Source organism: Empidonax traillii, unplaced genomic scaffold (assembly GCF_003031625.1).
Source record: "Empidonax traillii isolate 1590-97213 ecotype Southwest subspecies unplaced genomic scaffold, ASM303162v1 scaffold162:size863265, whole genome shotgun sequence".
In the NCBI taxonomy this organism is placed as follows: Eukaryota; Metazoa; Chordata; class Aves; order Passeriformes; family Tyrannidae; genus Empidonax; species Empidonax traillii.
In genome coordinates, this window is record NW_020955355.1 from 219,955 (window position 1) to 234,010 (window position 14,056).

The 14,056-nt window shown below is 37.6% G+C and overlaps 1 protein-coding gene across 8 annotated transcripts in view; it reads right to left on the minus strand.

The window, feature by feature from the left end:
- Nucleotides 1–14,056, minus strand: part of USP54 (ubiquitin specific peptidase 54) — a 97,233-nt gene that overhangs the window by 27,820 nt on the left and 55,357 nt on the right. For all 8 annotated transcript variants that reach the window (XM_027885131.1, XM_027885125.1, XM_027885128.1 and 5 more), the window contains 6 exons: nt 9,530–9,664; nt 8,289–8,402; nt 8,047–8,129; nt 5,540–5,645; nt 2,339–2,485; nt 904–1,053 (listed from right to left, as the gene is read on the minus strand). In XM_027885131.1, coding sequence (XP_027740932.1) covers nt 904–1,053; nt 2,339–2,485; nt 5,540–5,645; nt 8,047–8,129; nt 8,289–8,402; nt 9,530–9,664 — 735 coding nt within the window. The remainder of the gene's footprint in view (nt 1–903; nt 1,054–2,338; nt 2,486–5,539; nt 5,646–8,046; nt 8,130–8,288; nt 8,403–9,529; nt 9,665–14,056) is intronic.

A 14,056-nucleotide genomic window follows, 5' to 3' on the forward strand; every position in this document is an offset into this window, starting at 1 on the left:
GAACAGTAAATTTAAGTCAAGGCTAAATACTTCACTGTGTGAATATTCCTGCCGTTACAGAACTTCTGCAAGCACTGACAGGCCAGGCAGTAATTCGTGTAGTTATACTAATCTCAAACATCTTCCTGATACACTAATACAAGTTTCACCTGATACACTGAACATCTCTATAAACAAATTTGCTCCATATATGTGTATTCTACAAAAGCAGTGCACTACCTATCCTTGGCAAAGTTTTCCTACAGAGAAGTATGACTGAATAAATGCATTAGAGCTTTTTCCCTATGAGACTGTGCTTGGCATGACTACAGAAGAAAATTTTCCTCTCTCATCTTTGTGATTCCATGACTAGAAGGGAAAAAGGAGAGCAGTGTGAAATAGTGCCAAACAAACTAATGGGCTACAGTAACAGCGTGCCAACATCCCAGTACTGGTATCTTTAATGTCAAAGACCTCATGCTTGGTGAAAAGGTTAAAAAAAAGCACTAACAGCAGAAGCAGAACATTTGTTGTTGGCAGCAAGCACGAGGGAAGACTGGCACATAGATACTCCAGCAAAGAGTCCAAAAGCAGGCACTAAATAGCTGTACTGCTTGTCAGCAGGGGAAAGAAATGTATGTTAGCTGTGTGCATAAGCAAACTGTAGGTTTTCAAACAACAGCATAAAACCGAGACTGGCAGACAACAGAACAGAACTAAGAACAGGGTTTCTGAGGTTTCTGGTATGCTTGTTTTGAAAATACTTCATCTTGCTGAGAAAAAAAGGAGGAACAAATTTATGGATCCTGAGTGGAAAACCAGTGAAAAATTTCTCAAAATGTGTAGAAAACAGTATGGATCTACATGCAAGTAGTTAAATTCCTAATAGATTATTTATTAATTCCCTAAACATTTTTTCCTCACCTCTTTGACATGAGCATCATCAAAGTACATCCACTTGCGGATTTTAGTTTGGAAGAAGAAGGTTGAATAGTGTTTTCCATAGTAACAGATCATTCCCACCAAATATAGCTCTGAGTGTTTTGCTCTGTCATCAGTTACTCTGAAAAAAAGCTTCAAGAATGGAGGTAAGAAAAATGAAAGGAGAAATTAATAAAATGCCCAAATTTTACATACTGCTTTATGTTAAAACACCTCAGAGTGCTATAGAGGTGTCAGTTTTTACTTCAGAAGACAGAGAAAACAAGGCAATAAATAAGTAATCAAGCAATGTTCAAGCAAACACAAAGAGACAGACCAGAAACAGACTCTGACCAACTCAGCAGATGCTCATGAACTGAGTAAGACTTGGAGTCTGTGGCTGTACTTGAAGACATTTACAATGATATAATACCTTTTTCAGGATTTGAAGTGTGATTCTATTTCAAAAATTTGTATTCTCTGTGTCATGCTTGCTGATTATATCAAATCCTGTTTAGAACATCATTCCTCTTTGTAGAAACAAAGCAGTTTGGATGGTAAACAGCTGGCATTTATTCTGACTTAGGCAGGGACCAATTTATGACACCACCACATAAAAGATGAACTGAAGACATCAGTAGGTCAAAAGAATTCAGCAGACAGAAAAAAAAACTTTTCTATTTAATTGAATTTTATTAATTTAAAAATGCACAGGTCTCATTTTTTTTTTGTGCCTTACTGCTTCATTATGCAAGAACCACACTAGTTCACACTGATTTTGGTATACCGTGCACTGGTCAATGCATTTTTTTTAATATATGTGTGTGTGTATATACATATTATGTGCTATCTCAACGCTACAATAAGATACAGCTACAATTTGGTATACCAGTAATTCAACTCTAAGGCACCAGCAAATGCAGAAAAGTGAATCCTCCAGGGGACAAACCTCTAGATCCTACTTAATTCAGTCTGTCATTCAATCACACAGTGCCAGCCACCATCTCTCAGAGACTGTTCAGTTACAAATAACTTCTAAGTGTTATGACCATGCATTTCAATGAAAATAGGAGACGAAGTTAAAAAAAACCCCGGACACTACCAACTACATTTTGTCTTCAAAAGAACTAGAAATAAACTTCTGTTCTTCAAAATGAAAGCCCACATATGCATTTTCATAGAAACAGCACAACTTTGATCCAAAATTTCCTTTCACTTGAAAGTATTTTTACATTTTCAGGCACTTCAGAAATTCAAGAATATACAGTTCACAGGTTTTCTAAGGCATTCAGAGACAGGTCAGATGCTTGGTTCTGCCCTCTATTTATGGACACTGAAAAAGTAAAGGTGAAGACGTTGTATTTTTCTCAATTTTCTACTGCAGACTACCACGAGAAAGACTATCTTTGCAGGTAGTGACAAAATACAGAAAACTCACATCTCCCAGTTTAAGGCAAGTTCCCAGACTGTGAATCACATCCTCAGCCAGATCAGAGTGGTCTGAGTCCCAAACCAAACCGATGGTGATGATCTGTGGAGAGTTCATCAGCACACGACGAATACGTATCTTTTCCCCACAGTTACTCTGAGGATATAAATAAAACACAACATTGAACATAATCCTGATCTTATTACAGTGTTAGAGCAAGGCACTAAGAGGTAAGAGTTTTAGATGTACAGCTCCTAAAGAGGTGGTGGTGAAACAGCAGATTTAATATGCTCAGTGTCCAGGTATGAGCTACTCATGTCACAGATGAGGTGCTGCTATCAAGGCTCTCTGGTATTCACAAGCTTTAAAGTGAACACTGCTGACTGCTCCTCATACTACTGATAACGATTAAAACATACAGCACAAAACCGAGTTTATTTAAAATAAGATAAGTAAGCATACATGAAAAACTCTAATAACACTCTTGGGAATAGGAGGAAAAGCTCACTTTCTTTTGACCAAAATCTCAGATTGAAAATTGCATTTTGAAGAGACCTGTGCTTTATATGACAGGGTCAGAAAAACCTTTACGGTGCTGCTTTGCTGTTAAAATTGAGTGGTTCTACAGGGTACCTCAAGCATTCCATTATTAGATGAGGTAATTAGGTCAGTACTAATATAAATACGAGAAGAGTAGCTGGAAAATCAAGAGGTGCTTTACTAACCCATAGGAGTTCTGCTTTTCTTATTTCCTTTTCTCTTCCTATTTTTTACTTTTTCAATAACTACCAGTGTTTATTGACTGGTCAGTCTCCCCTCACTCCTAACTAGGGCATTATCTTCTTTTGGGGGGGGAAGGGATGACACTGGAGGGGGGATACGATGAAAGCTATGACAAAGTCCATTTGCACTTTTCCCCAGAGGCAGGTCACAAAGGTACCTCTGTAAGATTCCAGGAAAAAAAAAAACCAAACATTTTCATGGCAAGAATAGTCTCTCTTGTCTACAGAGACCAATTTCACAATTGGATATAATAATTTCTGACATTATAACCAAGGAAGAGATCACAAAGCATCTCCTCCCCACAGCAATCTAGAAAATTAACCAGAATTTCAGTCCCAATCATCAATGGGAGACAAAAATGAAAAATTTTAAAAAAAAAAAAAAAAAAAAAAAAAAAAAAAAAAAATTTAAAAAAAAAAAAAAAAAAAAAAACAACACAGAAAGAAAATGTAGAGGACTGTGATATTTAAATGTAGATAAGATGTTTCAATATTAAAGTGATCTTATTAACAGATTTTATGCAAGGGTCATTCAAAGTGAATTACCTCACAACAAATCTATTTTACTCTCCAATTGTCTTCTTTGCTTCAGCTAGCTAACAGAGGCACTTTCAGCATGACAGGAGGAACATGGCATCCTGATAAAAAGCTTCCCCTGCATGGCTTTGAGGCCACCCTTAGCTACGGTTCAATAGGAAAATTTCTTGAGAATAAAAAGAAAGCAGCAGCAAATATCGGTAAGCAATTTTATTCAATTGATTATTTCACAGTTTGCCCTGACAAAGAATGTATTTCTGTTAAATTTCCCATGCTCTGGTGATTAAATAGTTGGACTAATACTAATCTTTTAAATGACAATACAATATCCTAATTTCTTTTACTTGAATCAGTGAGCCACTATTTGTCAATATTCAAAAAAAAAAAAGGAAAAAAAAAGAAAAAAATGTTTCAATTGAGACTAAAAGTGACAGCTTCAGTTATAAATTGGGAGGGGGGATGGTATAAATGGAAATACTTAACACTGCCCCCAGGGAACAGGCACACAAGCCATTCCTGTTATAGCCTGTATTGCTTCACTGCTAACAGTAGTATTACATGAAAACAGCAATTATGCAGCTGTTTCCTGCCCTACCTATTCATCAATATGTAAAAAAGTTTGTTGATAACTCTTTTTGCATGCTTATCTAAACTCCTGGATCTGAACATATTCAAATTAAAAGGCAGAACAAGATATCAAACTCTTGCTTTGGAAATCCAGCTCTTATGATACATATAAAAAATAAGCATTTTATATGAAAATTTTTTATTTTTCTTAACTGGCACACAGATTTGATTCAGTTGAATTTGCCCAGACTTTTACTGCACAGCAGAATGAACATTTTTAAGCATAGCAGCCTGTGACTATTCACTGGACACACGCAGTAATGGTTTTCACGTAGTTAACCATCAGTCAGCACTCAGGACAACTACAGCCTATCCCTTCTAGTCAGTAACTCCCACACTGTGGATACCAAACCTCACTCAGAAAAACAAACCAATACTCCCTCAGACTTCTTGTCAGGTTTCCTGCCTCTAGATTAGATCTTGCAGATATACTGTATAGCCTGTAAGCCCTTCACTGTCAGGATAATCTCTGGCAGTGGGAAGTGAAAGTCCTTTTCCCTTTCCCTTCGACCAACATTTTGGCTGCATGCTGCAGGTAGGGGAGTTTGGTCAACAGTTCAATTTATTCCAACTGAAGGGTAGTAAAGGTGAGTGGAAGTTCATCTAGGCAAAAAAACTCCAACATCTTCTACACACGATTACAGTGACTGGTACAAAAGTTCTGCTATCTGTGCCCTAGCATGGTACTGCTGAAAATATTCTGAAAGAAATAAGTGCTTTTCTCATGCTATTATTTACAGATGAAGTACACTGCCCTCAATAGAAATAATCCCTAGAGAAAATGGACAAACTGTGGGAACACTGTTCTAAAAAGCCCAGCTAACCAAAACCACTGCCAACATACAGAAATCTCCTGTACAAGACGTGGCCTCCAAATTCATTGTAATTCCCATTTCTTTAGGTAAGATCCAAGAACTTTCACCATAGGATGAAAACAACATGATTGCAGCTTCATGTAATGCTAGTCTTGGAGGCCTCACCAACTCTCATGTCTAGGTACTTCCAGCAGCAACACAGGCTTGAACAGGAATGAATTTCATAGCCATTCCCTGGGAGCGATGTAAGCATTTCCCAATTATTCGCCCTGTGGTTTCTAACTCTGAGAAACATTCACTTTTAGTTTCCATCCAAACACTTCATCTATTCCTGTTCTTAATACTTGTGTCTAGTTAAAGAGGCACCCATCATCATTAATTTTTCCCTTCCCTCACTGAATGACTGTGAGATACTGAATTCACACCCAAAGCAAAGCAAGGATACTCACTGGACAGTTCCGCAGGTCTCCCATAGTGCTGGCGTTCTGCAGCAGCTCTCCAAACATATCTGGAGTTGGTTTCTCTCGCCTCTCCAGCATACAAATAGCTTGATTGCTTCAGTACAGAGAAAACATGGAAAACAGAAGTTTAACAATAAAATAAAACACAAACCCACATTAAGCCAGTATATGTTTCACTTAAATTTTGTTAAAAGTTAAGAAGCATAAAATACACTTTTTATATTTAACACTGTAGTACAGAAAAAAACCCCATCATTAAGAGTGACTTACATTTTCCATTATAATACTGCATAAAGAAAACAAGTAAAATTCCAAACAGAAACAGATCACTGTTTAGCTTAAAATTTATTTCTTAAAAGCAAACTTTAGCATTTTGATAAATACTTGATTTCAAAATGAAATATTTGTTTCAAAATGTTTCCCTTCAATAACCACAATCCTAGAAAAATAACACAGTAAAGCACATCCTTAATCATAAAACTGCAAACAAAAAATAGCGAAGTATCACATTTATTTTACTGTCCAAGTTGAAAGAAAGATGGTAATATGTACACAATATTAGTGCTCAAAGCATGTTTGAGCTTTAAGTGGTTTCAGTGGTAAATAAACGTGTTACCATGTATGGGTGCTTTTAAAATAATGCATGACAATTTTTATTGTGATATTTCATATAGATTTTTTTCATATAAAATCCTGAATACCATTTACATAATTATTTTCCCATTTTTCTAGTAAATAATATTCTGATATAGAGTGTCTTCTGGAACTCAGTGGAAAACTACAGCTCAGTAGAACAGCAGGCAGCAGTCACAAGTGGGAATGCTTTACAGTATTCCTGGTACACTGATAAAGTGGTAGCTTTTAATAGATCTGCATTAGAAGAGCAACTAGCAGTTTTCACGACAATTTTTTCAGGCTCTGTAACTACGGGTCTCACATGCCAGACAAGAAACTAAGTTCTAATACCAATAAAAATTTCAAGAAAAAACCCCAAATAACAGACTCTCCTGCCTCGATCATATTTAAGCAACTTTTAACTGAGTAGCTCCCTATTAAAAGAAAACTTCTCTCCTCCAGCATTATTTCAAACAACCTGCTGTAGAGCCAGAGCTACTGCTCTGTGCACCACCTCCTTTCATGAAAGGTCACGGTGACCAGGGCAGTTCCCCAATAACTAGAAAAAACAAGAGTACATATCTGCCCAAGAAAGATCTGAAGAACTACAGGCTGGTCAGTCTCGCTCCAGCACCTGAAGCAATGACAGACCAAATCAATCCCCCTGGAAATCAACTTCAAGCATATGTAGGACAAGAAGGTGAGTCAGAGCAGCCTGCATGGATTCACCAAGGGCAAACCCCGTCTGACCTACTTGATTATCTTCTATCATGTGATGGGTTATGTTGAGGAGGTGAGAACAGTTAATATCATTTGGTCTCTAGCAAGGTTTCCAAGTCATCTACAGCGTTCCTGAGGCCAAACTCGGAGGTGTGGACTGCATAGGTAGAATACAATGCAGAGAAACCTAACTGGACCTTCAGGCTCACAGGATCAAAACAAACACCAAACAGCTAGAAGTTGTGTTCCTCAGGGATTAATACTGAAGCTATTTAACATTTTCATTAACAACCTGGATGATGAATTGAAATACACCCACATCAATCTACACGACACTGAACTGGATGGAGAAGTCACTATCCAGATGGGGAGTGCTGCCATCCAGAGGGATCTTGACAGGTTTGAGAAAAGAGGTGATGAGAAGCTCATGAAATTCACTCAAGAAGAACACAAAGTCTTGCACCTCGGACAGAGCACACTCAGTGGAGCAGTACTGCCTGGGCACTGAGTGGCTGAGGAGCAACACTACAGAAAGCTGTCAACAAGCTGAACATAAACAAGACTCTTCACAGAGGCAAACAGAGAAAGGACAAGAGGCAGAAGATGCAGAAAAGGAAATTCTCACTGGATAAAAGGCAAAAAAGTTCCACATTGAGTTCCTAAGAACTGGAACAAGCAGCCCAGAGAAATAATGGAACTTTTGTCCTTTAAACACTTTCAAAATTCAGCTGCACAAACCCCCAACCAGCCTGATTTAGCTTTGAAGTCAGCCCTGCTTCGAACAGGAGGATGGAGTAGATGTCCAAAGGTCCTTTTCAACGTAATTTTTTAATTTTTTAATTTTTTATCTGTTTTCTTATATAACCTGCTCACATACTAAGGTCCTTCAGAACATACATGAGTCCTTCCCACTACAGGGGAAAGACTATTATCAAGATTCAGGATCCTAAACAAGCAGACACACTGATCCATGCCTAAATTGCTGTCTTCTGCTTCATTACATCCTCATATTCCTTACCACAGTTATCAAATCTCCACGAACTTTGAACAAATCATGTTCTGCATGTCTGATCTTGTGATCATAAAGGTCAAACTGCAATACCAGTATGGATAAAAAGGGGAAAAAAAAATACAAGTTCCTTGTGAAAAACTCAACTCACCAGAGTGAGGTTGTGGAAATATAATGAACCATCTGGATGAAAGGTAATGGGTCAGAGGTGGCACCACAGCTGGTACAAACACACTAAAAAGAAAGAAAATATAATACATTGACAAGACTAAACAGGTATTTCTGTAGCAGTACTTCTGTTTGTATATCTTTTTACCAGGGCAATGCATGATTTAGGAATGTAAATACGAAACCTGAGAACTGGTGATTGGTATTGAGCACTTATCACCTCACCTGTTCAAATAAAGTCATCGCAAACTTCTGGTGGGAAACACAATGTGGTGCAGTGCAAATATCTTCCTTTGTCTCATCTGCAATGTGGAAGTGAATTCGCATTAACAGGTTTTCCTAGCCAAAGAAGAAAAGGCAAAAAAAAGTATTAGATAATTTCAAATGCAGGCAAAAGTTATGTTATAAATTACAAGAGAATGTTAGATGTAATAATGTTAAAGTGTTATTTACAGAAACAGAAGGCTCTTGCAAGTTTCTGAAAGTTGTCTCAAAACCAAAGAAATTTATATTTCTTTGATACTAAAAAAAAATGGCCTCCACTTCGGATTTGAAATATTATGTCAGGTTTATTTTATTTACTAGCACTGCTGAAGATTCCGCTGCTGATTTGTCTGTCCAGTTCTCAAGCATTAATGGATTTAACCAAACGTAACAGGCAGAGCAGCTCTGCAGTTTTAAAATCACTGGATTCACACTAACTTCTCATCAACACAAAGTAACTCAAATCAACTTCCACATTTCACATGGGCTTTGAAATATGGCACATAATCTATGCTCTATCAAAAAGGGGGAGAACTAATAAATGAAAAGGCAGACTAAACTCTGTATGAAACAAGAGCACTGAACATTTGCTAGACACGATTTCACACAACTCTATCTGTTTTAAAGTTCTCAGGGGGTCTTGCCCCAAGACGTTCTTTCCTCCCACTGTTGCCAACATTAACCTGTGGGTACCATTAAGTTTACTGACATCTCTTCCAGCAGCACACTTTTCACTATCACTATTGGCTGCCTGGATGGTTTATAGGCCTGAAATAAACAGGTCAAGATTAATTGTTAGGCAAAACATTTCTGACCTGGTACAATTTGGCTTGAACAGTTTTCCTGTGAAAATATGATTTCAGAATAACTGGCAAACAAAATGTCCTTTCACCCTTTTGAGGTGAACCTTAAAACTAGAATCCTGGATCATTCTTGAAGTGTAATTTTTTTTACAATTCATATCTAAGACACACTTGAGAGTGCAAGCAAAAGTAACGGTAAAAATGGTTAACACTGGTATTTCCATTTCCAAATCACTAGCTTACAGGTCTCCTAGGAACTTCTCTAGGTCACACATCCAAAGTCTGTTGCAATATGGGGAAAGAAGGAATGGAAGAGAATAAAGGGAGCAGGGGGAAGGAAAGATTGCGTAGCACGGGGCCACTTCTGTGCCTGTCAAACCATCTTTCAGTTATACTCACAAAACATTCAGCAGCATCATCCATGATGCCCAGCTGGAAGCGCTGCTCATCCTGAAATGTCTTTGCAAGAGCAGTACGCAGGGCATCAGAAGGCAGCACCTTCTCACTGCTGCACTGAAATTGGTTGAAGATACCCTAGTGAAAACCCAAAAAGATAGTTAAGTTACTATATTTTCAAAATATGATTCAACTTATCTGAAAACAAACAGCAAACATTTAACTTGCTTTGATCCAGGAACACACAGATACTTGTATTGAACATGGACTACAGGACAAAATCCTAAAAGTTCTTCCTTTGAAATCATATTAACCTTTGTGTAATTTTTCCTTCCCTTTCACATACCCAAGGGAGGGTGGGGAGCTTAGGAGTAAATTTCCCTCATTGTCAATCCTACTTGGATCTTCCTCCAAATCTGATTCCTGAAGCAAATACAATGAACACCAAAACTTCCTCACTTTTATTCCTGTTTCTGCTTTTCCAATTAACTTTCTCACTTCAGCTCAGTAACTTTCTTCTTACACGTGCCATCTTCTTTTCTCTTTTAAGCAATTCTTTCCAAACACCTTAGGCCTTAAACAGCAATAACTTGCTACTTGCACACTTTAAGGAATTTACCTTCCCTAAGTCCAAGTGGGTAACAATTAGATGGTTTTTGTGTCAACGTGCTGGAGGGAAAAGGCACAAAGCAAATAGGAATAACAGTTCCTAAGTATAGCCAGCTCTTCACTTGCTCCATAAGTCTGCATTTTCATAACTTACTCACACTTCACCTGAATAACCATTTGCAAGGATGAGCAGTTCTATAAAGACACATTATTGTCTAAAGTGCAGGTTATACGCGTGAAAGTTCAGTATATATTCCCAATATACTTCCTGATTAAAAGCTCACATTTATTTTCTCTATGTGAAACATCCAAAACATCTTCTGAAGTTATTTAACTTTGACTGTGCCCTTCCTACAAAAACAGGAACAGAATTCTGTACGCAAGATCCTCAGTTTCAGTAAAAAACTTCTACCCTTATTTTCATATAGGGTCACTCTGTCTCCACACCCCTCTGTTCCACTTTCTACCTAATTTCATATGACAAGTAACCTTCTTCATCAGTGTCAATCTCAAAATTCTGCTTGTCCTCTCCTATAAAACTTTCCTCACAATTTCTCACAAGACTGTGAAAAACCTCAATTCTTACTGTAAGAGGGGAAAAAAGGGTAACAGATAACCTTCAGTTGGGCACCAGTTGGCTTTCCTGCCTTCTAAACTGAGTAAAACAAGGAGAAAACCAAACTGGTTTGTCTGTTTAGTTTTCTTTCAAATCTATACTAATCTGCAGCGATTCACAATTTATGTATCACTTCCTCCCTTATTTACAGAAAACTTCTCCCCAGTATAATTAGGATCTATATTATTTGGAAATAATCTGAGTATTTTTCTCCTTTAACTATTCTTACTTGTTTCTTATAAGGAAATGAGAAAGTAAACTGGGAGAAAGTTTGCCAAATGGTACAATTTTGTCTGCTTTAAGCTGGAAGAGCACAGAACACAGCTGTCGCTGCACAGCCAGCACACAACCTCTGCGCCCCTGCCATTTCTGCCTGTAGGAATGGAACAATTTAGAGTGTTGACATATTATCTAGAATAGATGTAAAATGCCCATCTCTCTTTACTGCTACTTTTATTTTGGTAGTCCTCCTGGTGATCATTCATGAGTCAAAGCCCACTGTGCTGAAGTTCAGAGCCCTTCTAAAACTGCCTTTATTAGACTATCAAATAATCATTAGAAAAGTGGTAACGAAGAGAAGGATGTGAGGCAATAAGTCTCATACTTCATGAATTACAGACAATACCTCTCCTCTGTGACCTTTTTTATATATGTATGTGAAAACTGAAAGAATTACAAAGTCTTTGCACTTAAACTCAATCGCCATTTCTGTCACTCTGATAACTGAGCAAGTTTCATGTTTCATTAGTGAATTTTCTCATTTCAATGAACTTCAAAAAAAAAAAAAAAAAGGCAGTGAGACATAACTCCATCCTGCTTCTGCACTTTACATTAAATAATTTACGAGCACTTGAAAACATTCACGGCTATGCTTTGGAAATGTGTCTATTCTGGTTATCATTAATCTTACTTCATAGATCTGGAAACCAAGACACTTGCCTAGCGACTGGTCCACAGCCTCACTGCCAGGAACTGATGGATGGGACCTGGTCTGCTTCAATAAGGGCCCTGAAATGGCTCTGCACTCCTGGGGAGGGGGAATCAATGCAGGCTCTAAACTAGGTAAAAGGAGAAGCAAGCAAGCAACCCAACACTCTCTTTCAATTTTGTCTTTAAAGGAACAGTATATTTACCATGGAACAAAAGATAATTCAGTAACGTCAAAGAACTCTGTGAAGAACGCAAAAATCAGGAAGTAAGAGATCCGAATAGCATATGGAAGAATGTTTCCTCAAATTTGTAGTGACATAGCATACAATGGTATAGTTTAATTTAGATTACAAAAAAAAGAAGTCTTAAAACCAGTGAGTAATTGTGCATTTGAATCTAATAAAGATCAAATCTTATCATGTCATTGCACAGTGCAGTTTGCAGCATGATGGAACACAGTGCTCATGGAAGTCCCAAAAGCACCTCTAATGAAGTCAAAAACATTTTGAACACAGGGTAGTTTGGTTTTCCTTGAGTTTTGCTCTGGGATTTTGTTGGGGGTTTTTTTTGTTTTTTTAGGGGGGGGGGATTGGGTTTTATCTCCTTTATTTTTCAATATAGGTTCTTTGCTTCCCTTCAGAACAGGTCTGTCTTGTCTCTCAGCCTTAGATGGACAGGTGTGGCATTTCCTGCCGTTTCATCACTTAAAATTATCTAAGTCAGATCTCTCTCCTTAATTTAAGGTCTTGCCTTGAGTGATACTGTTCATCACTAAAACATTTGTTCCATATACAGGTATGAAAAAAAACCAGCTGGGTGCAGACCAGGAAAGTGCTGCTGATTCTGCCCCAAGAGTTCTCATGACACCTTTCCTCCAAGTGCATAATGAGAACTCTATATACAAAACACTCAAACTTCATTCTCTTTAAAAAACTTCTTCAACTGAAATTGAATATGGTGAAAATCCCATCAGTGTATTCACTGATGATCTCCCTCAATGGCTACATTCCAACACAAATGAGCATACCCCTAACAGTAGCAACAATATGAATGGGCACTGTTAGAAGTTTCATTTAACCAGTTTTCAGTAACTAAAATCACGGATGCCAAACAACAACAACAAAAAAAACTAGCTTAACAAAATACTAATACTGTATTAACAGCGGTAGTTTGATTTCTACACTGAGGACATGTTCTTGGCATGTTGGTAAGTCTACAAGCCAAGACAGAGAACAGTATGAGCAAGAGATTTTTTTAGACAGGAGTATCTTCTTGTTACATGTATATATATATATATATATGCATTCCTAAGGTATATATAAAAAAGAAGCCCATTTCCCACCACATCCCCTTCCCTACAGGTCTTCAAAGGTCTGGAAAGGGAAGCAGAGACAATAAAATTAGGATGTGCAAGCATTCCTTAAGACCAATACATTCCCAAAGTTCATCTAGTTGCATACAGTCCTTCCCCACATATTAAGTCAAGATCAACTCCAATTACACGGCTGATCTTTGGCCAACTTGCTCTCAGATGCATCCAAACCTGGAAATTCCTTAACCATGTCACATGCAATCTATTTTAGGGCCTCCCTTGGTTTTTTACCATTCAGGAGGCTTTTTCGTAGTTTTTTAACTGGAAGCTTCATGTCCTTTCTACTACTACACAGCTGGGTCTCTGATATACATCAGAACAAAGCCTTGAAGAGTTAGCAGGCTTCCAAAATAGTCCTCCACTTCGGAAAGTGTGGGGATCAATATCAAATTGATCAAAGATCAAATAAAGGAAAACAACCTAAGGTTTGAGACAAGGAACATTTATCACGTAACTCTTCAAATGAAAACCTTGAAAGTATTACAGAATGGTAAAATTCAAATGCATGATCATAAACCACGTTCTTCTCCAGTAGTTTAGAGACTGAAGATAGCAAGTATTTTTGAAGTAATTCATGGGACTGACATGAGTTCTTGGGATCTCTTTTATATTTTAAAGATTTGAAAGTTTCAGTATCTGTGAATCCCCCCATACTTTATACAATCTGCTCCCAATTATCTTTTAACAGTGTTTGGAATCAATTTTCTCCCTAGGAAAGTAGTATTCCATTTATCTGGGGTAAACTGACATCTGCAGTGTGTAACTAACCATACCAATTAAACCAAACTTAACATACATGCACATGTGACTTCTTACTCAAGTATGCAGACGTAGGCTGACATAAGAATAAATTGATAGCTGAAGACAACAGGCAATAGCTACTGAATCAGATCAGTGTTCGTGCACTGTGAATTTGAGCTGTGTCCTTGGCAGCTTACTGAGAACTTATTATTCCCTTCCAGAATTATGCAGAAGTTTCTTCTGGATGGGGATATCACTGCAG